General features: G+C 49.3%; 1 protein-coding gene across 7 annotated transcripts; it reads left to right on the top strand.

The window, feature by feature from the left end:
• Positions 1–265: 265 nt before the first annotated feature.
• Positions 266–20,799, top strand: SALL4 (spalt like transcription factor 4). Of its 7 annotated transcripts, none has more exons than XM_085002572.1 (4): positions 266–509; positions 11,754–12,770; positions 15,597–15,877; positions 18,676–20,799. In XM_085002572.1, exons 1-4 carry the CDS (start codon positions 380–382, stop codon positions 19,096–19,098), a joined length of 1,851 nt encoding a protein of 616 aa, XP_084858698.1. In that variant the 5' UTR covers positions 266–379; the 3' UTR covers positions 19,099–20,799.
• The last annotated feature ends 1,667 nt before the right edge of the window (positions 20,800–22,466 follow it).

Here is a 22,466-nt window from a genome sequence, read left to right as displayed (position 1 = left end):
TCTCCAAGGACTCAAATAGCTGAAGCGAGGATGGGTCCCCCCTCTGATTTCGTCCACGATCCAGCCAATCTGAGCCCGGATGCTAATTAGTTGCGCTCCCCCGATGAACACGCCTTTGTCGCTTGCAGGGCCGGACTACAAAGCCCAGAATGCCTCGCCCCTCCCTGATCAATGAGGGCTTATTTAAATGATCTCTGAGGTCTTGGACCCAGGCCAATCAGCTGTCAGGGCTCATGATAAATCGCAATGCATTATTGATAATAATAATTACTGGGACATGCGCGTTCTGGCCGAAGGGGGGTAAATTTCCCAACTCCAGGAATTTGTGGTGGAGTGGGCAAATAACCGCGGCTCTCCAAGGCTCCCCGATGCTCGCACCATGTCGAGGCGCAAGCAGGCGAAACCCCAACACATCAACTCGGAGGAGGACCAGGGCGAGCAGCAGCCGCAGCAGCCCGCCGCGGAGTTTGCAGATGCGGCCCCATCGGCTCCGGTGGCCGGGGAGCCGGGTGAGTGGGGCTGGGGGCGCACGCCGGCGCGGGCAGTTTCCCCGACGCTCGCGGGACCCTCGAAGGCGCGGGCTTTGGGGGAGCCAGAGGCTCCTAGCGCAGATTCTGGAGCCAAGATCTGAGGACTCAGTTCCAGGGAGGAGCGGCAGCACCATTCCCCACCCCCGCCCTTGTTAATTTTACGCTTTTATCGCTTCTCCCCTCTTGTGTAAGTTTCACCCCCAGGTCTCTCTATTCTTATTGTAAAACTGACCCCCAGCCTCTCCTCCGTCCCTCTCATTCCTGGAAGGTTCGCTTCTCCTTGTCCTCTGCCCCTCTCTTAATTGGTTCCACTCCCCTCACTGGTAACCTCCCCCCCCCCACTTGTAACCGAGGCTCCCCTCCTCCCTCCCTGGCGCCGCTTTTAAAAGAAAGACCCCGGGGGTCCCCACTCTTTCCTTCACCCATTGGGGGCTTTTCCAGGAAGCTGGGGAAGGGGCGCACCCTTGGAAGACTCCTGGGGGAGGGCGATCTGTTGCACGCGCCCCTCCCGGGACAAGAGGGGGGAGGGGGCGCGACCTCTCCCCACCCGCTGGAGCTGGGGTGCGGGCCACCCGCGCTGCGGAGGGCATTGGAGGGCCCGAGGAGGTAGAGGAGAAGGGCACAGTATTTCCCTTTAAAAAAAAAATTTTTTTTTTTTTTTTGGTTTTCCTCTTTTCTCCCGGGGCTACGTCGCCTGCCGATCTTCGCCCTAACCTTTCGGGGCCTGACCTCCAGCCATCTTTGATTTCCGACTTCCTAAAAATAACCGCGGCCCGCGGGAGGGGTGCGGGCCCCAGGGGCGGGGGTCGCGGGCGCACGGGCAGCCCCGCTGGGGTGCACGGGTCTGGCGTTTTGCGTTGCTTTTCTAGGGCGCCCGGCTTTCCAAAAGCGCGCGGCGGGGCCAGAGGGGAGAGGTCGGGCCAGGGCTGGGCGGTCGCGGCCAGGGCGAGCTCCCGGGGCTGACCCGGCCCACGCTTCCGAGCCGCGCGCCCCGGGGTCGGGAGGAGTTCGGGACCCCTAGACTGGTCGGGAGCAGCCGAGCAAACTCCTCTCTTCCTAGTCATTTCACCCAAGGGGCTTTAGGAGCGAGTCGATTTCCCACTATCTCCCCTCCGTCCCGGCCCGCCAAATTGTCGCCTGATAAGTTTTTAGCGTACGCGTGGGGGGAGGGGGCGTTTTAACCTCCTCTTGGGCCTTGTTGATGACTTCCCTCGCCGCCTGCTTTCTAATTTCCCAACCGGTGATGAGGTGTGCGCGGCAACCCCAGGCAATCCGAGCCACAACTCCTTTGGGGAGACGGTCGCTACTTTTTTGCTACCGTACCCTTTATTTCGCGGAGGGAATGTAGCAAGTTTCCTTAATTTTAAATAAGATAATGTATCATCCTTATTTCCTTCCAAATAACATTTTCTTCACGGCAAATTAAAGAGATCGGCCTGACCGAGGGGGCGGCTGTGCGTTTTGGGGCGTCCGATGGTCAGGGCAGCGCGCACCCGAGGTCGGAGGAGTGGACTCTCTTTGTGCCTTGGGAGGGGGTGGGGGGAGAATGGAGAGGCTTCGCTGCCTGGCCCACCTGGAACAAAAGGGTTAACCCTCCGCCCGCCTGCTTCCTCCCGAGAGGAGGGGCGAGCTCCTGGCTCTGACCCCTCCCCTGGTCCTGCTCTGACCTCCCCTTCCCCCTACCCCCTACATTTTGGGTGAGCGCACTTAAGTGGGGCTTTTGGTTGTGGTTGGCACTTAAGGGGAGCTTGTTACGGGGGTTGCTTCTTAAGTTAACGCAGGCTGGAGTTTGCAGTTAGCCGGAGCTGGTTGGGATCTCGGCGGGGCAGTGCGCTCCCTCCGCGATTTGGGAGGGGGAGTTGCTATTGATCGCTTGGCTTGGAGTGGATGGCTGAGTTGCGCGCGGGCGCCCCCTGGAGACCCAGCCTGGAACCTCGCCCTTGCTGAGAGGCGGGTCCCCATGCAGGTACCGGCTCACACCTGATGGATGAGAATGGGACGGGCTGGGGCAGGGGGTCGGAGAGCCCTGGCTAGGGATGGGAGCGCCTGGGGACTTTAATCTGTTGCTTGAGCTATCCCTGACTCTGCCAGGTATTCTTTGCTATATCTTTGGAGTTCTTGGAAAGAATTCTTCCGGTCCTAGAATGTGTTTGCAGAACCCCCAGTTGCCACCATGGGACAGAAGGTAGTTTTCCCAAACAAGCAGTGAATGCATTTTGCATTTGAGCAGCCTGTGTGTGTGTGTGTGTGTGTGTGTGTGTGATTTTAAAAATCCAGTTTAGCCTGGTCTTAAAATTTTTGCAAAGCCAATTAGAGACCCACTTGTAAAGAATGCACGTTTTGAGAGAGGAAAATGAAGTCCAGCGATCAATTAGCAGATCAGAAAAATCTGCAGGTGGTCAGGAGACTCATGCTTCGCAGAGGAAAATTAGCATTTTCTCAAAAGAGTTCAAATGCCTTTTGTGCCAAACTGGATTACAACCATCAATGATTAAGATTCCCAAATTTCAAATAAACTGCCTAGCCCCAGTTTCTAAACTGCAATGACCTACACTGGCAGTAAGGATTCTGAGAATAGGGCACTTGGGAGCTCTTGTTTTAATTGAGGGAGAGGAAAGTCGTGATAGTAGCATTAGTTAGTGTTGCAGGCTGACTTTCTGTTTCCGAGTTCCTGAAAGAGGGGCTGCAACTTGCCCACAGCCCCTTTTGTTCCATTAAAAAGAAATTGCACAAGTCAATGATAGTTGCTTATTCAAGCCTCTGCTGCCTTCCTCAAGGTGGTGGGTGGGGGAGCCATCTTGGGAGGCCGGGATAGAGTTATTGCTTCCTCTTTTTAAATGAAGTTAAGTCTTTTGTAAGGTTTTAGAGTGAGATGTGCATTCCAGTCTGATTGTGTGACTTTCAGCTGTGTAACCTTGAGAACGGCTCTATTTTTGAGCTTTTGGGTTCTCTTTCTACACTATGGAGATGAAGGGTCCTGTTTAGATCGTTTGAAGGCTCACTGTGTTGGAAATGTGATCAGTAATTAATTTTGCTCAAAATAACAATGTTTTGGTTTTGATTGTGTCAAGATGGTGCTGAACTGCCAAGTGAAGTAATTCTGCAGTTTTATCTGCCGCCTGCTCTGAGCTGGGGACCTCGGGTACATAATCCATAATTCTCATTTTAGAGTAAACTTCAGCTCCTGGTTGCGGTGACTTGCCTAGGGTTGCCTTGTCCGGTTTGATTTGAGCCTGGCTCTAAAGCCAAGACGCTGTGGTGTTTATCAAGGTTTTAGAGGAATTGGTTATGGAATGGGATGTTCTATCAGTTGCTTTGATGAGGGACCCAGGGGTGCTGAGTGTGGTTGGTTTTGAGTTTGATCTCTCCTTCCTTTTAATTTTTGAGAGGTGCCTTTGCAAGCTTTAGATGAAGAGGTCCCGGGGAATAAGTAGGAAATAAAAGCAAAGAATTGGTGTTTGGTGATTTGGGCTTTGCTGCCCTGGGAAAAATAATGGGAAGAGGTTTAAGAAGTTCCCTCTTCATCATTCTTAACCTGTTGTGCTTTCAGTTACTTGAAAAAGCATCTACCTCTTTTAAAAAGCCTCTAAGTCCAGACGAGAACCGCATCTTCCCTAATCACCCCCATCCATTTCTTTCCCAAATTTTGAGTCTGTGCCAGTCTTTGTTCTAGGGAGCTCTGGTGAAGGAGGCCGCAAAAGCTGCCGCCTACGTGGAGTTTACAAATGGCTTATAAGATGAGCTCCAGTTGAGGCAAAATGGGACATATCTCTAGAGCGTAAATAGCAGAGCTCACACACCTTGGCGCAAAGAAACTTGGGTTCTTTTCCTTGAATTTGATCCAAGCCTAATTGGAATAACTTTTTTGATACCTTAATTAAGGAGAAACTTAAAACAGCTCAAATTTGCCACCTACAAGTTGCTGAATGCAAATTTAAAACCTTCGAACTGGTTCAGGATGGAAGGGCATCTCAATTTCCTTTTGTTTTTTGGTGGGCAATTATCCTGGGGTGGGGGTAGGGTAGAAGATACTGTGTCCTTTAGGTAATCTACTCATTGTAGTTCTTTTAATATAGGAATGGAAAAAAAAAAAAGATAAGCTTGAGGCATAACGCTTTTCTCGAGATACACAGGTTTGTTTTTTAAGCATTTCCACCGCCTCTAGAATTTGATTGGCCTCTAGCCCAGGAGCCTTTCTTCCTATACAATAGTAAGAGTATTTTCTATCCATTTGGCAGTGATTGAATCTAAGACCCCTGCTGGGTTTACTGCATTCTTCCAACTTATTGGATAACTAGATGCTGAGAGATAACATTCCTAAAATTCGGAGTGGGGGTGGGGTGCAAGGATGGGCGATCTCGTTGCTGTGTAATCCCTCTGAACTTTGCTTTTTCCTTTGGGGAAGGGTTAACTTAAGCCTACCGGGCAATTGTTCATAACAGAGTCCTCTTACTCTTTGGCAAATACGCTTTCAGTGTTTGCCAGGGGTGATCTGGATGTAGAAGTACTTTTTACTGCACCAGCAAACAGAGCTCCTGCTGTTTTAAGACTCGAGTGGGATGTTGCCGGTATTGCGGTATTGCTTCGAGGCTACAGAAGAGGCGAGTCTGTGTATACAGTGAGGGCAAGCTGGTATTCAGGTTGTAAATCACTCTTGGGAACTGCTGGATCCTTCTGGGGCAGGGAGCTTAACCTTTTTTGTGCCATAGTCTCCCTCCACAGCATGGATTCAAACGCATAAAAATAAAATACACAGTGACACCAAGGAAATAAATTGCACTGGGATACAGTTAGCCAAAAAAAATGAAAACCTTTGTGATGTGGTAACGTGCTTCTTTATGAACCCAATAAATAAGATCTTAGCAGTTAGGTAACCAGAATTTCCAGTAATACAACTGCATTAAGAGCATATGAAAATACCTGTTTTCTGTCGATGATGTAGACACAGGCTCTGTGGATACCACTGGAGCGTGTTCCCCCCCCGTTTATAATGGCAAGAAACGTTAACTTTGAGTTCAGCTTCGTAACAAAAATAAGGTTGCCATTTTTTTCCTATCTTGTGCATAGACCCTGCTTTAAAGAATACCTGCTTTAGAACCTGCATTTTCAGTGAGGAGATGTTATCCTTAAGACTGATGAAAATTGTTTTTTTGGGGGGGTAGGGGAGCAAAAACGTTTATTGATGTGGCAGTGGTTTGTGACCTTAGACCATAGTATATAAATAGATACACAATATATTTGTGATATTAGCATTTGGGGGGGTGATTAGGAAAAAATGCTTTAAAAGCCTTCATAGATAAAATGAAAAAAGAAAAACTTGAGAAACCGCTTTAGAAGAAGCAGTTATAAATTAGAACACTGACTTGAGCCTCCTTCTTAAATGAATAGTACTTAACACACTCCCAGCTCTTGTGTTTTCCAGCCGGCAGTGTGGCACCTTGAGTCAGCTATCTCCATGCTTCAGTCTCCACATTTGCAAATTGGGAACCAAGGCACTTACTTATGTGGCTACAAAGATAAGCGTGTTAAGGTGTAAGAGTCTGAAGCGTGTGCTTTGTTGCCATTTGTGGAGGGTGGTAGGTAGTCGTTTTGCCTTGGCCCTTCCTTACAAAGCAGAATGAGCCTTTGTACATAGGCTCTTTAATAGATTTTCTGAAGTAAAATGGCTGAGCCGAGATGTGTAACATGCTAATTAAAAAGAAACCAAAGTATGAAAGTGTATACACTTTGCAAGCTTCTCTTCCACCCCAGGCCTGTGCACCAAAAAGCAGAGACCAGCCACAGGGTCTCTTATTTCCAAAGTTTCCCATGTACATATTTAAATCTTTATCCCCAAGCACAAATGGAAACATTATATATACATCCTGTTCTCTACATTTTTTTCCTCCTCTTGGAATAAATCTAGGGCGGCTGTCCTATAGCGCAAGCCCGAAAGATGTACTTTATTTTCGTAGGCTACAAAGAGGTCATCTTTTTTCTGTACCCTGATTTATTTAATCAGAACTGCATTGATGGATCAGAGGACATCCGTTTTTGTTTAGACTGTTGGTTAACACGAGCCCTGTATTCCTGGTATCACAAAGTAAATTCCTCATGAGGAAATTGCTAGGTGGAAGGAGAATGACACGAAAAGGATGATGGTGGTGGATTGTGCTCTGCAGAAATTATATCTCCCATCCAAGTACTAACCAGGCTGGACCCCGCTTAGCTTCCGAGACTGGGTGTCTTCAGGCTGGTATGGTCATAGTCTGAAGTTGTATCTGTTTCTATGTTCCTACCTATAGCCTGGATTTCTCTCCGGAGAGAAACTTTTTTAAAAAGTTCCACTCTAAAGTTCTCGACACATAATTACCAGAGTTGCTTTTCCGGAAAGACTGCGTCACTTAACTGCCCCCCCCCCCACCTGCCAAGCACCATTACAAATCTTGGGAAAGGTAGCAAATGGATACTAGCTTAAGGATTCTGGGAGTTAACGAATATTTTAAACTAGGTTCTTTGAAAGATGATCGTTTTGGAGCAGGAGTGGGGCTGGAAGGAAGAAGGTACCTACCTGCTGACTCCGTGTCAGCCTCAGAGGTGTCCTGACTTACCCCTCCACCCCACCCCTCAAGCTTTCCTGTCCCTCTGGGGTTTCTGTGGGTGGAAAGATAGTTGCATTCGCAACAAAAGAAACATACTCTGATAGGAAGCGGCTGAAGGAAGAGTTCAAATGGAGGGTCTGGGTCCTGCATGCCTGGGTTTTGGGGTTTGTTTATTTGTTTGTTTTTTAGGGCTGCAACCTGCGCCATAGGGAGGTTCCCAGGCTAGGGGTCTAATCGGAGCTGTTGCTGCCAGCCTACGCCACAGGCACGCCGGATCTGGATCCGAGCGCATCTGCGACCTACACCAAAGCTCATGGCAACGCCAGATCATCAACCCACTGAGAAAGGGCAGGGACCGAACCCGCAACCCCATGGTTCCCAGTCAGATTGTTTCCACTGCGCCACAACGGGAACCCCCTGCCTGGGTTTGAACATTGGCGCTGCACTTGACCAGATGCACAAACTCGAGAATGTCCTCTGTGCCTCGGTGTCCCCTTCTGTTAAGTGTAGTAGGCTCTACCTCATCGAGTTGTTAGTAGCATAATTACTCAGAAGTTATCTATGACTAGAATTTTCATTGTCTTGCCTCGGGCAAGTCACATTACCTGGAGTCTGTTTTTCTCCTCTGTAAGGGGGCTGATGTTTAATGAGATTGCACCAGGGTAGTGTGGCGCTTGGGGCACCTGGAGGCTCTAGTCTGGACTGCAGGAGGCTATCAGGCTGCTCATCTTTTCATCATCAGGCTTTTAGCCCCTGCTTTGCACACAGTAGGAGGTGAGACGGATTGTTAAGAGAGGCTTTAAGTGACTTTTTTTGTTTTCAGCAGCCCAAGTTGTCGGGTTGACCATGGATAAGCCATGGAAATAGAAAAGATGGAGAAACTGACCACTGAAGCACAGTAAATTCATCACATAACACACGTTCATGTTTGTATACATTTAATAGAAATCTTGAGGAGTTCCCGTCGCGGCGCAGTGGAAATGAATCTGACTAGGAACCATGAGGTTGCGGATTCGATCCCTGGCTTCTCTCAGTGGGTTAAGGATCCGGCGTTACCATGAACTGTGGTGTAGGTCACAGACATGGCTTGGATCTGGTGTTGCTGTGGCTGTGGTGTAGGCCAGCAGCTGTAGCTCCCATTGGACCTCCAGCCTGGGAACCTCCATATGCTGTGGGTGCGGCCCTAAGAAGACCAAAAAAAAAAAAAGAGAGTTCCCGTTGTGGCGCAGTGGTTAACAAATCCGACTAGCAACCATGAGGTTGCGGGTTCGATCCCTGCCCTTGCTCAGTGGATTAAGGATCCAGCGTTGCCGTGAGCTGTGGTATAGGTCGCAGACGCAGCTCGGATCCCGAGTTGCTGTGGCTGTGGTGTAGGCTGGAGGCTACAGCTCCGATTCGACCCCTAGCCCGGGAACCTCCATATGCTGTGGGAGCGGCCCAAGAAATGGCAAAAAGACAAAAAAAAATTAAAAAAAGAAATCTTGAGAGGTAAGCCCACCATATCAAACCTGTTATACTAACTTGATCCTGATCTGTTTTCTTTTCCCTGACCCACCCTTACCCCACACACCTTGCAAAATTTAGTTATTACCTTATTTGAAATTAAAAACATTGTCAGCTTAATAAGACCATTTAAAGGAACCCATGTTTGAAAATCTAGTTGAAAACTAGATCTATCTCACAGAAACACACTTTTGTTTCAAGACCAACCTTTCTCCCAAAACTTTTGACTGACTCCTCAGTCAAAAAGCCCCATGTGTTGGGAAATACAATCTCAAGAATTTGAGATGCAAAATGGGTTTGTTTGCTTTAAAAAGTGCTCATTTTTACTTTTTTAAAAAACTTCAAAATTTTAAAAATACTTATTTTTTCTTTTGTTGGCCACCGTGTGGCATATGGAGCTACTGGACCAGGGATCAGATCCAAAGCCACAGTTGTGATCTAAGCCGCAACTGCAGCAATGCCGAATCCTTGACCCACTGTGCCAGGCCAGCAATCCAACTCACATCCCAGTGCTCCAAAGATGCCACCAATCCTATTGTACCACGGAGCCACAGTGGGAGCTCCTACCCTTTTTTGTTAAATGGCTGCGCCGAAGCACATGGAGGTTCCTGGGTGGAGTATCAAACCAGCACCTCCACAGTGACCCAGGCTGCTGCAGTTGGATTATTAACCCATAGCACCACAGCAGGAACTCCTAAAAAGTGTTAATTTTATTTTAAAAATAAATGGATCCTTCCTGGTATCCTTCCTTGTGTATTCGTAACTTCAAATAGTTTTTCGCTTTCAACAAAAATGGCCACATGCTACATAATTTTTATAACTTCCACTTAATTTTTGTCTCCATGTCAGGACATATGGAAATTCTGCATAGTTTGTGCAGTGCAGGTAAACCAAAATTTACCTTTTTTTGTGGCTGTGACCATTTCTGTGGAAATACCCTTCTTTATGGATTTTTGTCTGCCTGTGCAAATGCCCATGGTTTAGATCTGCACACCTGAAGTTGCTGGGTCTGAAGTGTGCTGTATGACTTTTAGTGGTAGGGTGTGCAGGAACTTTTAGGGGAGTTCTCATCGTGGTGCAGTGGTTCGAATCCAGCTAGGAACCATGAGGTTGCAGGTTTCCATTCCTGACCTCTTTCGTTGGGTTAAGGGTCTGGCATCATGAGCTGTGCTGTAGGTCGCAGATGCGACTCAGATCCCACATTACTGTGGCTGTGGTGCATGCTGGCAGCTGTAGCTCTGATTTGACCCCTAGCCTGGGAACCTCCATTGGCCTCAGATGCAGCCCTAAAAAAAAAAAAAAATATATGTATATATATATATATAATAGCCAGGAAATGAGAACAATAAAGGAGCTTAGAGATTTTCCACTTACCAGGACTCAGGCATCTGGCTAAAGCACAGTCCCAAGGTAGGCATTTTAATGTGCAGGCTGACAGACGCAGACTTCGAAAACAAACTTATGGTCACCAAAGGGGACAGATTGAGGGGTTGGATGGCCTGGGGGTTGGAGATTGGCATATGTGGTATAGGGAATGACTGGCCAACACAGTATAGCACCGAGAACTCTACCCAATATTCTGTGATAATCTTTATGGGAGAAGAATCTGAAACAGAATGGATGTGTGTATGTGTTAACTGAATCGCTTTATTATACAGCGGGAATTATCACAACATTGTAAACAACTATATTTCCATAAAACTTAAAAAAAAAACCCAACTCATAAAAATGTGCAAACTAGCACTCACTGTGAAGGAAGTGGGGCCCAATTACAAAAGATGTCCAAGGACCAATCCTTTTTAGGATGCAGCTGCTCAAAATAAGGCTTGTTGGATTTTGTGTTAGTCGTGGAAGTTGCCAATGGAGAGCGAGAAATAAAATCCACCATTCCCGTCCCTTCCTCCTTTCTTCAGCTTCTTTGTTGAACGGCTTATTAACCCTTTAATGACCTGTTAAGGCGTTTCTATAGGTTTTTCGTAATCAGGAAACTTAAGTGAAGTATTTTTCTTGGACGTGCAATCTTTTTTTTTTTTTTTTTTTGTCTTTTTGCCTTTTCTAGGGCTGCTCCCGCGGCATATGGAGGTTCCCAGGCTAGGGGTCTAATCGGAACTGTAGCCACCAGCCTACGCCAGAGCCACAGCAACGGGGGATCCAAACGGCATCTGCAACCTACACCACAGCTCATGGCCACGCCGGATCCTCAACCCACTGAGCAAGGGCAGGGATCGAACTCGCAAGCTCATGGCTCCTAGTCGGATTCGTCAACCACTGAGCCATGATGGGAACTCCCCAGTTTTTTCTTATGTGAGAATATTGCTCAGCACATCTGCTTGGTCTTCCTGTCTACATTCACCTTGTGTGTGGTACTTTCGTCGTCCCTCCTCATGGGATGGTACACTAATCGCGTTGTTTAAACGAGTGATTTACTGCAGATTTGTCATGGGCCCAGGGTGGATTTGAGCAGCCCAGGAGCGAGTGGGTTGCCAGCGTCATGTTTGTGGATGGCATGCAGTCCAGCGCTGAGTGGGGGTGGGGCAGAGCGCCAAGGGATTGTTTTAATAAATTGCCTGAGTGTCCCTGGGGCAGCCTTAACAAGTTGGTGCAAACTGGATGGCGTAAGACAAATGTATTCTTGCCGTTCTGGAGGCTGGACGGGGCTGGAATTGAGGTGTGGGCAGGGTTGATTCCTTCGAAGGCTGTGAGGGTGTGTCTGTACCAGGTCTCCTCATTTCCCTTCTCTTGGTGTCCAGCCATCCTTGGCTCATAGCCGGTAACTCTGGCCTCATCTTCACACAACCTCCATCTCTCACCTGCCTTTCTTCTCTCTTTAAGGACACCAGGAATTGGGCTTGAGACCCACCCTAATGACATTTGCAAAGGACCCCCCCCTTCCAAAGGTCACATGCTTGGGTGGGCTGGGGTTAGGATTTGACATGGGGGGGGGGTTGGGCTTGGCCTCTCTACCCGAGTGCTTGGATCATTGACTCTTGGAACGCCTTGTCCCCTTACATAGCCTTCTGCTTGTTGGGACACAGGTCATGAAGGTGTCTGTATTGTGAGTTGTGGTTTTTGCCAAAAAATTGCCCCACATACATCATTTTCTGGATCGAGGTTCTTAGCTGTCTCTCTCCTGTCACAGGTGCGCCAATGAACCGCCCGGGGACTGGTGACGAGGTGAGCGCGGACGCAGCGGGGATAAAGAGGCCTCGGCGAGAGGAGACCCACATCTGTGAGAAATGCTGTGCCGAGTTCTTCAGTTTCTCCGAGTTCTTAGACCATAAGAAGAATTGCACTAAGACTCCCCCTGTCCTCATCATGAATGACAGCGAGGGGCCGGTGCCTTCGGAAGACTTCCCCGGGGCTGTGCTGAGCCAGCAGCCACACAGCCCAAGCAGGAAGGACACTCACAGCGAGGAGGGGGGCGGCTCCGGGGACACGAAGGAGAAGCCGGGGACCGAGTCCGTTGTGTACTTGAAGACGGAGGCTGCCCTGCCGCCCACACCCCAGGACATAAGCTATTTACCCAAAGGCAAAGTGGCCAACACCAATGTCACGCTTCAAGCACTACGGGGCACCAAGGTGGCTGTGAACCAGCGGAGTGCGGACGCGCCGCCGGCCCCCCTGCCCGGCGCCAACAGCATCCCCTGGGTTCTGGAGCAGATCCTGTGCCTGCAGCAGCAGCAGCTCCAGCAGATCCAGCTCACCGAGCAGATCCGCGTCCAGGTGAACATGTGGGCCTCGCACGCCCTCCACTCGGGCGCGGCCGGCGCCGATGCCCTCAAGACGCTGGGCAGCCACGTGTCCCAGCAGGTGTCGGCCGCCGTGGCTCTGCTCAGCCAGAAAGCAGGAAGCCCGGGTCTGTCTCTGGACACCTTGAAACCAGCCAAGCTACCTCACGCCAACATCCCTCCCGCCACCAGCTCCGTGTCCCCAGGGCTGACGCCTTTCGCCCTGAAGCCGGATGGGACCCGGGTGCTCCCCGGTGTGCTGTCACGCCTCCCGGGTGCATTGCTACCTCAGGCCCCGGGCTCTGTGCTCTTCCAGAGCCCCTTCTCCGCGGGGGCGTTAGACCCGTCCAGGAAAGGCAAAGGGAAGCCCCCGAGTGTGTCCCCGGTGGATGGCAAACCCAAGGACGAGGCCCTCTACAAGCACAAGTGTAAGTACTGTAGCAAGGTTTTTGGGACTGATAGCTCCTTGCAGATCCACCTCCGCTCCCATACCGGAGAGAGACCCTTTGTGTGCTCTGTCTGCGGCCACCGGTTCACCACCAAGGGCAACCTCAAGGTGCACTTTCATCGACACCCCCAGGTGAAGGCGAACCCCCAGCTTTTTGCTGACTTCCACGACAAGATGACGGCAGGCAACGGCATTCCCTGTGCACTCTCTGGCCCCGTCCCCGTAGATGAACCCGGTCTCTCTTTAGACAGCAAACCTGTCCTTGCGACGGGGACCCCCCATGTAGGGCTACCTCAGAATCTCTCTTCGGGGACTCACCCCAAGGACCTCAAGCAAGACCCGCAGCCCGGGCCTTCTCCAGAAAATGAGAATGGACCCATCCTGCCCGGAGGGGGGCCGAACCATAATTCCCCCAGGGTTGGTGGCTTCCAAGGGAGTGGGGCACCCGAGCCGGGGTCCGAGACCCTGAAACTGCAGCAGCTGGTGGAGAACATCGACAAGGCTCCCACCGACCCCAACGAATGTCTCATTTGCCACCGCGTCTTGAGCTGCCAAAGCTCCCTCAAAATGCATTACCGCACCCACACTGGGGAGAGGCCGTTCCAGTGTAAGATCTGTGGTCGCGCCTTCTCCACCAAAGGCAACCTGAAGACGCACCTGGGGGTCCACCGGACCAACACGTCCATAAAGACACAGCATTCGTGCCCCATCTGCCAGAAGAAGTTTACCAACGCCGTCCTGTTGCAGCAGCATATCCGGATGCACATGGGCGGCCAGATTCCCAACACGCCTCTGCCCGAGAATCCCTGTGACTTTGCGGGTCCTGAGCCGATGATGGTCAGTGAAAACGGCAGTACCGGCGCCGTCTGTCTGGATGACGTGGAAAGCATCGACGTGGATGACGTCTGCACCCAGGAGGCCCCCAGCAGCTCCTCCAAGGTCGCCGTGCCTCTTCCCGGCGTCCACTCGGCGTCCCCCACTCTGGGGTTGACCATGATGGCTTCCCTAGATGCCCCGGGAAAGGGGGGACTCACTGCCCTTGTCCTGCAGCGACAGAGCAGCCGAGAAAACGGCTCAGTGGAGAGCGATGGCTTGACCAATGACTCTTCATCCTCAGTGATGGGAGACCAGGAGTACCAGAGCCGAAGTCCAGATGTCCTGGAGACCACCTCCTTCCAGGCAGTCTCTCCGGCCAATAGCCAAGCCGAGAGCATCAAGTCCAAGTCTCCCGAGGTTGGCAGCAAAGCGGACAGCTCCGAGAACAGCCGCACTGAGATGGAAGGTGATAGAGCTTTGGATTTAACTTGGGTCCATTCTGGGCACAAGGTCATCCACAGTGAACCTGGGTTGAACTTGACACGTGGAGAGAGTGGTGTATGTGAAATAGCTCTTCCGTAGGGCAGTTGGCCTCTCTGTCTGTACTTGTGGATGGAGGAAGTAATGACGACCTCTGTCCTAGTACTGGCGTGCTCTTATTCAGGATGGTTCATGCAGACGGGGTTTGGATAGTGTGCTTATGTTTGGTTGGTTTCTACTTTTTGTGTTGGAGCCATGTGGGGGTATATAGCTAATATTAAGTAAATCCTCCAGGAGAAGAATTTTTGAGAAAATGGGCACTGCTTTTTGGCCATAGTTCCTTGATTCTGAAATCCCACGCCCTAGTGTAAGGTTCACAGATTGATAACTTTTAAGGGAGAGAAGAGAATCGAACCTATTTTAAATAACACATATAAATTGGAGTTCCCGTCGTGGCGCAGTGGTTTACAAATCCAACTAGGAACCATGAGGTTGCAGGTTCGATCCCTGGCCTTGCTTAGTGGGTTGAGGATCCAGCATTGCCATGAGCTGTGGTATAGGTCGCAGACGCGGCTCAGATCCCGCGTTGCCGTGGCTCTGGCATAGGCCGGTGGCTACAGCTCCGATTCGATCCCTAGCCCGGGAACCTCCATATGCCATGGAAAGCAGCCCTAGAAAAGGCAAAAAGACCAAAAAAAAAAAAAAAAAAAAAAAAAAAAAAAGTATAAATTAAAGGGTGTCTAGGAGTTCCCTGGTGGCTCAGTGGGTTGAGGGTCTGGCATTGTCACTGCTGTGGCTCCGGTTGTTGCCATGGCGTGGGTTTGATCCCTGGCTTAGAAACTTTTGCAGACCTCAATTGAGGCCAAAAATAAATTTTTGGGATACCTATTGATGGCATTAATGGTAAAATGGGAGGAATGGCAACATTAGAGAATGAGAAGGATGGTGTCAGGGCATACTTTAAAGGTTACTTTACACAGGAGTGTGAACCTGGAGTTGCTTTGCATGGGTTTGTGTGTTGCCCATATCTTTTCTTTTCTTTTTTTGCTTTTTAGAGCCACATGTGTGGCATATGGAAGTTCCTGGGCTAGGTGTCGACTGGAGCTGTAGCTGCCGGCTTACACCACAGCCGCAGCCATGCCACATCTGAGCCACATCTGCAGCTCACAGCAATGCCAGATCCTTAACCTACTGAGCGAGGCCAGGGATCGAACCTCTGTCCTCATGTACGAGTCAGGTTTGTTACTGCTGAGCCACAATGGGAGCTCCTTGTCCTTACCTTTTAAAAGCCAAAATCCATAAAAATTCTCTAAATCTTGGAGTCATTCATCTCTGTGCATGTGACCAAGCAAAAGGAAAACTTCTGAGATAACATTTCCTGAAAGCCATTTGTAGGCGCTCAGGCAGCGAGGCACCTGTCATCGAAGCTCTTTCTTTGGTTTGACAAATAAGTGATTGTGGGATGATAAAGGCTTGCGATTTTTTTTTTTTTCTTCTCTGTGCACATCAGGTCGAAGCATTCCATCGACGTTTATCCGAGCCCAGCCCACCACCTACGTCAAAGTTGAAGTTCCTGGTGCGTTTGTTGGTCCTGCAACCATGTCCCCAGGTATGACACCGTTGTTAGCGGCCCAACCCCGACGACAGGCCAAGCAGCACGGCTGCACGCGGTGCGGGAAGAACTTCTCATCTGCCAGTGCTCTGCAGATTCATGAGCGCACTCACACTGGGGAGAAGCCTTTTGTGTGTAATGTATGCGGGCGAGCCTTTACCACCAAAGGCAACTTGAAGGTGAGTTTCTTGAGGGTTTCAGCAGGATCGGGGCTCAGTGTCAGGTGGCATCATTCTAAGGCGCCAAGTGGGCTACTTATTACACAGGCTTCTCTGACATCATAGCATCTCTGAAATTGGGATGCTGGTTGCAGTCAGTGCCTGTATATCCACAGCTGAGTCTGAAGCGTAGCTGTCACGTGTTATCACGCAATATTGCTAAATCCTTTAAGGAGTTGTGTGTGCTTTCAGACTTAACCACCCTGTATGTTTTTGTTTTCCTAACCTGCTAGCTTGAAATAAATACCATGAGTTAAACGTGTGTGCTATAGTACCGCTGGAGTTAAAAGAGGAGAGCCTCCAGGGCATCAGCCATTCCTTCAAACTGAACAGCTGGGTCCTTCCAGAGACTGGCCTCTAACTATTGTTACCATAAACTGGTTCCCTCTAGGATGTTACCTGGGGCCGAGGTGGGGGCCGGGGTGGGAGTCGGGGTGGGGGACTCTGCCATGTAAGTATGGAAAGTGCCCAAAGGACAGAGGACGGGAACGAGGGACCTGGGTTTTCCTCTTGGCCCTGCCTCTAGTTTGTGTAAGGCGTGCTTCTCTGGCCCTCTTTTCTCTGCCTCTCCAGTGAGCAGACTAGTTGAATTCTACAGGCTAGTTAGAAAAAAAAATGTTGGGAGTTCCCGTCGTGGCGCAGTGGTTAATGAATCCGACTAGGAACCATGAGGTTGCAGGTTCAGTCCCTGTGCTTGCTCAGTGGGTTAACGATCCGGCGTTGCCGTGAGCTGTGGTGTAGGTCGCAGACGCAGCTCGGATCCCGCGTTGCTGTGGCCCTGGCATAGGCCGGAGACTACAGCTCCGATTCGACCCCTAGCCTGGGAACCTCCATATGCCACGGGAGCAGCCCAAGAAATAGCAAAAAAAGACAAAAAAAAAAAAAAAATGTTGAAGCTTCATCTTACAGTTGACCTAGAAGACTTTGCATCATTTTAGGAATCAAAAGGACTCATTCGGATTTCCCTTGTGGCTCAGTGGTTTAAGTATCTGTCACTGTCACGCCACAGCCTGGGTCCCTCCACTCCTATGGTGGGGATTCAATCCCTGGCCTATGGCCTAGAGACTTCAGAAACCAAAAAAAAGTACTGATTAAGGAGCTCCCATGTGGAATTCGAGGGTTAAAGATCCGGTGTTTGTCACCACAGTGGCTTGCGTTGCTACTGTAGCACAGGTTCAATGCTTGCTGCGGATGTGGCAAAAAAAAGCGCCTATTTTAAAAATCTATATCCTTTTAATTTTTTAGTCAAGGTGGCAAGAATGTCGGGGGGGAGCATGAAGTAACTTAATCTGCAATCCCAACTTGAAGCCTAATACCCACTCCATTCTTCAACTCTTTAAAGACGCTGAAAGGGGAGTTCCCGTCGTGGCTCAGTGGTTAATGAACCCAACTAGTATCCATGAGAATGCCAGTTGGATCCCTCGCCTTGCTTAGTGGCTTAAGGACCCAGCATTGCAGTGAGCTGTGGTGTAGGTCGCAGATGAGGCTCAGATCCAGCGTTGCTGTGGCTGTGGTGTAGGCTGGCAGCTATAGCTCCGATTCAACCCATAGCCTGGGAACCTCCATATGCGTGGGTGCGGCCCTAAAAGAAAAAATATAAAGAAGAAAGGGCCGAAGGGATTTGAAAAGTCAAAAGCTAGACCAGGCAATTGCAGTCAAGAGGCCAGGTTGCAGAAGTTGTGGGTTGCAGGATCTCTTTTCCTCATCAGCGTCCTTGCCTCGCCTGCCACCACAGGTGGAATAATGGTCATTCACCGTGGCCTGCTGCAATCTTCCCAAAGAGGCTTATTTTCCTCTGCAGCATTGATTACTGTCATTGACACACAGGAGTGTCTAGGATGTCAGCTCCATCAGGGCAGGGTCTGTTTTTTTCAAAAAAAATTTTTATTTTTTGGCCGCACCCTCGGCATGCAGAAACTCCCGGGCCAAGGATTGAACCTGTTCCGCTGCAGTGACAACACTGGATCCTTAACCCCTAGGGAACTCTGCAAGATTTATTTTTTTTTTATCTCAAATTTTTATACAAGTAATTGTCGATTCACACAAAGGGAGCCCTCATCCAGAGCTGCCCTGCACGTGTTGCTTGTTTCTCTCCCAGGGCAGAATTTTGCAAAACTCTAGAATAAATGATAACCAGGGTATGGACATTGATGCAACCTACTGGTCTTAGAGATTTGCCCATTTGTCTTTTTTAAATATAAGTTCTTTTAAGACAGCTGTTTAGGAGTTGCCACTGTGGTGCATGCAGCACCAGGATGCAGGTTGGATCCTTGGCCTGACAGGGATCTGGCATTGCTGCAGCTGCGGCAGAGGTCACTACTGTGGCTTGGACCTGATCTTCAGCCTGAGAACCCCCTGTGCCCCAGGGCAGCCAGAAAAGCTATTTTTATTTATTTATTTACTTTTCTCTTTTTGCCATTTTCTTGGGCCACTCCTGCAGCATATGGAGGTTCCCAGGCTAGGAGTCTAATCGGAGCTGTAGCTTCCAGCCTATGCCAGGGCCACAGCAACGTGGGATCCGAGCCGCGTCTGCGACCTACACCACAGCTCACGGCAACGCCGGATCCTTAACCCGCTGAGCGGGGGCAGGGACTGAACCCGCAACCTCATGGTTCCTAGTCGGATTCGTTAACCACTGTGCCACAATGGGAAGTCCGGAACTGCTGTTTAGCTAGAACCTAAAGGCACCCCTGACTTTGGTTTGCCAACACGCAGTCCCGTCTGTTTCGGTGGAAACCTTTCTGTCTGTCTGCCCGTAGGTCCATTACATGACGCATGGGGCCAACAACAGCTCGGCGCGCCGCGGGCGGAAGCTGGCCATCGAGAACACCATTGCTCTGTTAGGGACGGACGGAAAGAGGGTCCCCGAGATGTTCCCCAAGGAAATCCTGGCCCCTTCGGTGAACGTGGACCCTGTGGTGTGGAACCAGTACACCACCCTACTCAACGGTGGGCTGGCCATGAAGACCAATGAAATCTCCGTGATCCAGAGCGGTGGCATTCCCACCCTCCCGGTGTCCCTGGGGGCCAGCTCCGTGGCCGCTAACACCGCGCTCTCCAAGATGGATGGTTCGCAGTCAGCGATCAGCGCCGAGGCCGAGAAGCCCGGCGCCGCCGACGGGGGCGCCGCCAAACACCAGTTTCCTCACTTCCTGGAAGAAAACAAGATCGCGGTCAGCTGAGCTAAAGGAGCACGCGCACGCGCGCCAGGGAGCGATGCAGGCAGTGACCTCTCTCCATCTGTACCTTTTTTTCAGTTTGGTTTTTTTAAAGACCCCATCTCCCGTTTGTTTTCTTATTGATGTGCAAATAATGTTTACAGTTGTGACCACAACCTCAGGCACGTCCTTCAGTCCCAGTGTTGCTATGCTGCTTTGCAAAAACACAAACAGCATTCATGCGAAAAACAGATACAGACTAGTTGGTTTTGTTTTGTTTTTTTAATTTTGGAAAGAAGCGGGTCTTGCAAAGTAGTTTTGTTACTTGCAACAAACTATACATAAAACCTTTGTACCACCCAGAGCAACTGTTTCCAAAGACTGTCCCCTATTTCAAGTTGGAAGGTGTTGAACCACCATGGAGAAGACAACTGTTTAGCCTGTTTGGAGGGGGTGGGGGGGTGGGGACTGTGTGTCTGGGGTGACTGTATGCGGGTACATGGACAAGGTCTGTCTTCTCTTTAGGAACCTATTTTGTATTCTCCCAACCCTTCACCCACCCACCCAACTCCCCTCTTTTTTTTTTTTTCTCCCTCATTTTTGAATGTACTTTTTTTTTTTTTTTTTTTTTAAACCAAGGTTGTAGAATTCCAAAAGTTTTTTCAGCCTTGGCACCTTAAGTAGGATGCCCTCAGGTGGACTGATTTGTGTCCTTGGAGTGTCAGTGCTTGTGTTGCTGCTTATTTAAATACAGTTCAGGTGGAGCCCCAAGCGTGCCAACACCCTCCCTCTGCTTTCCAGATGCTTCCTTCTTCCTAAGCCGGGAGAGGGTGAGCACCTGTGCAGGGAACCTTAGGTGACTTAATTCCGTTCACCAGTGCCTACTCCGTCGAAGAGCTGGGTCTCCATTCTTCAAGAAACAAACTCTTGGAAGGGTGTCCTTCTTATTCTCTGCTAATAACTTCTTAGCCTGATTTATACCCCAGTTTCCTTGATGATGACTTGCTGCCAAGTAATTATGAAGACTTTGTTTTTTCCTGATTATTGCATGAAGGCTACCAAGTTGGAACAGGCAAGTCCTGGATGTGAAAGCTTTAATTTATCTACCTCATTTATTTGTTATTTTTGTAGCGATAGTCTCTATTTTCCTATTGGATGACCGCTGAAGTGTTCCAAGGCCCTGTCTCAAACCTAAGAGTTGCTGTATTGGTGGGAACAGCTGGACGTTCGGGATGTAGATGTCTTTGTGCTTCTCTTTTTCTTAATCCCCTTTTTGTATATGTAATATGAAACCGACGATGAAGCGTTACTCAAAAGGATTTAACAAGGAAGGAGAAAGACCCACATTTCTGGGCGGAGAAGTTTCTGCCCCTCTTTGTGGAAGAGCGGACTGTGACTATTACCAAAAGTTTGTCTCTCCGTGATTGCACCTGTCTTTAGGATCCAAAAAAAAACAAAAAAAAAAAAACAAAAAAAACTTTTTTTCCCTTTTTTGCCAAGTTGTGCCTTTCCTTCTGGAATTGTAAGTGATCACAATAATAGTACCTGTTTACACTGTGAAGTGGATATTGTTACAGAAGACACCACCAGAGGCTTTCTCACTTGTTAAGCTAATAAATAATGCCTTGTTGAATGTATGATCTACGGAGAAACCCCTGTAGTTTTACCTGCTGATGCTGTCCGTCTGTCTGGAGAATAAATTTTGGATGGTTCTTTTTTCCCCTACCAGGTGTGTTCGTAAGTTTTTCTGGTAGTTTCTGCTCTAAACCTGAGAATCCTTACTTGGCAATCATTTCCAGCAGCCTTGGGGACTCCCCCCCCCCCCCAGGTCTTGGAATCAAAGCTGCATATCTGGTTGCCTCTATGCTTGACCCACTACCCACACACAGCTGGTGGCTGGTTGCTATCTTCCCTTTTTTTTTTTTTTTTTTTTTTTTTTTTTTGCTTTTTAGGGCTGTACCTGTGGCAGATGGAAATTCCAGAGCTGCAGTTACCAGCCTATATCACAGCCACAGCCGTGTGGGATCTGAGCTGCACCTGTGACCTACACCACAGCTCACAGCAACGCCCTACCCACTGGGAGAGGCCAGAGACCGAACCTGCATCCTCATGGATATGAGTTGATTTTGTAACCTGCTCAGCCACAACAGGAACTGTGGTAGCTTTCCTTTCTAAGGCGTTTAATTAGAGTCCTCTCCTAGAGAACTTGGCTGCTTAGTGAGTTGTGACCATGGAAAGACTGTCATGTCGTGGATTATCCCACCTCTCAACCCATCCTACCCTCGTACAAGTCATTGGGCAGAGAAACAGTGTGTGTGTATGTGTCATATATATTTTGTCTTTTTAGGCCTTCCCCCACCCCCCCACAACACATGGAGTTTCCCAGGCTAGGAGTCGTATCAAAGCTGTAGCCGCCAGCCTATGCCAGAGCCACAGCAATGCCAGATCCAAGCCACATCTGTGTCTTACACCATAGCTCACAGCAACTCCAGATCCTTAGTCCACTGAGCAAGGCCACAGATTGAATCCACGTCCTCAAGGATGCTAGTTGGGTTCGTTAACCGCTGAGCCATGACAAGAACTCCGAGAAACAGTATTTTTTAATCATCTCATACTTGCGGGTTGGCTGCTCAGAAGGGGATGGGCCAAGGGTCGCATTGGAGGTAGCATTTAATTCTAGGGGAAGAGTCAGGCTGATGGGATGGGTGCTCCTTGAGGAGAGGCACAGGGCAGGACCTTGATGTCCTCCTGGCAAAGTACCCTCTTGCCACCTTTGGTTTCTGTCTTTGCCAACCCGATGGCAAGAGCCAGCAGCAAGTCATGATGTCATGGATGCGGGTACCACAGCATCCTGTTCTAATGTCAACTTCCTTTGCAGGTGGATCCCCTGCTCTCCAAAGCTGGTTTGTTCTCTGACTTCATCTCTTCTAAATTGAGGGTGAAGCAGCTACTCTGTTGACTCAGAGCAAGATAAACCCTGTCATTTAGATGCTGGAAGGAAGGATCCAAGTGAATATGCCCTGGTTAGTCTAGATACTTGAGACTAACAATTGTCATTCTTTCTCGTGCCTGATACTAACCTACAGTTTTTATGTCTTTCTAGATTCCCATGTGTGAGAATTGTTTTTCTTTAGTGAAAAATAATGTTCCCTCCTCTCCCACATATTTTAGATACCTTTCCCAGGAAAAGACCATTTCTGGCTAACCCTTTTTAAATATCTGCAAGAATACAAAAATGTTTAATCAGCCATTACTAGACTATTCGTGTTTCCTTCAGAATTTTTTACTAAATGCTTTCGACCCTCTTTGGAGTATAGTTTTTCTTGGACTTGAATTGACTGCAGGGTAAAATCCTACTTGAGGGGTTGCTAGGACAAAGACTGTGAATATTT

Source organism: Sus scrofa, chromosome 17 (genome assembly GCF_054392235.1).
Source record: "Sus scrofa isolate SSC_HxYL_T2T_F1_AM1 chromosome 17, Sscrofa_HxYL_maternal_Yorkshire_Landrace_v2.0, whole genome shotgun sequence".
Taxonomy (NCBI): Eukaryota; Metazoa; Chordata; class Mammalia; order Artiodactyla; family Suidae; genus Sus; species Sus scrofa.
Note: the sequence above shows the minus strand (reverse complement) of the source record. Positions and strands in the feature narration are given on the sequence as shown.

Bases quoted from the DNA above. Each gene is read 5' to 3' on its own strand.
- SALL4 (XM_085002571.1), top strand. From the start codon at position 11,762: ATGAACCGCCCGGGGACTGGTGACGAGGTGAGCGCGGACGCAGCGGGG. The intron at 14,073-15,596 runs GTGATAGAGCTT...TGTGCACATCAG, and splicing joins CAGCCGCACTGAGATGGAAG to GTCGAAGCATTCCATCGACG. The intron at 15,878-18,675 runs GTGAGTTTCTTG...GTCTGCCCGTAG, and splicing joins CCACCAAAGGCAACTTGAAG to GTCCATTACATGACGCATGG.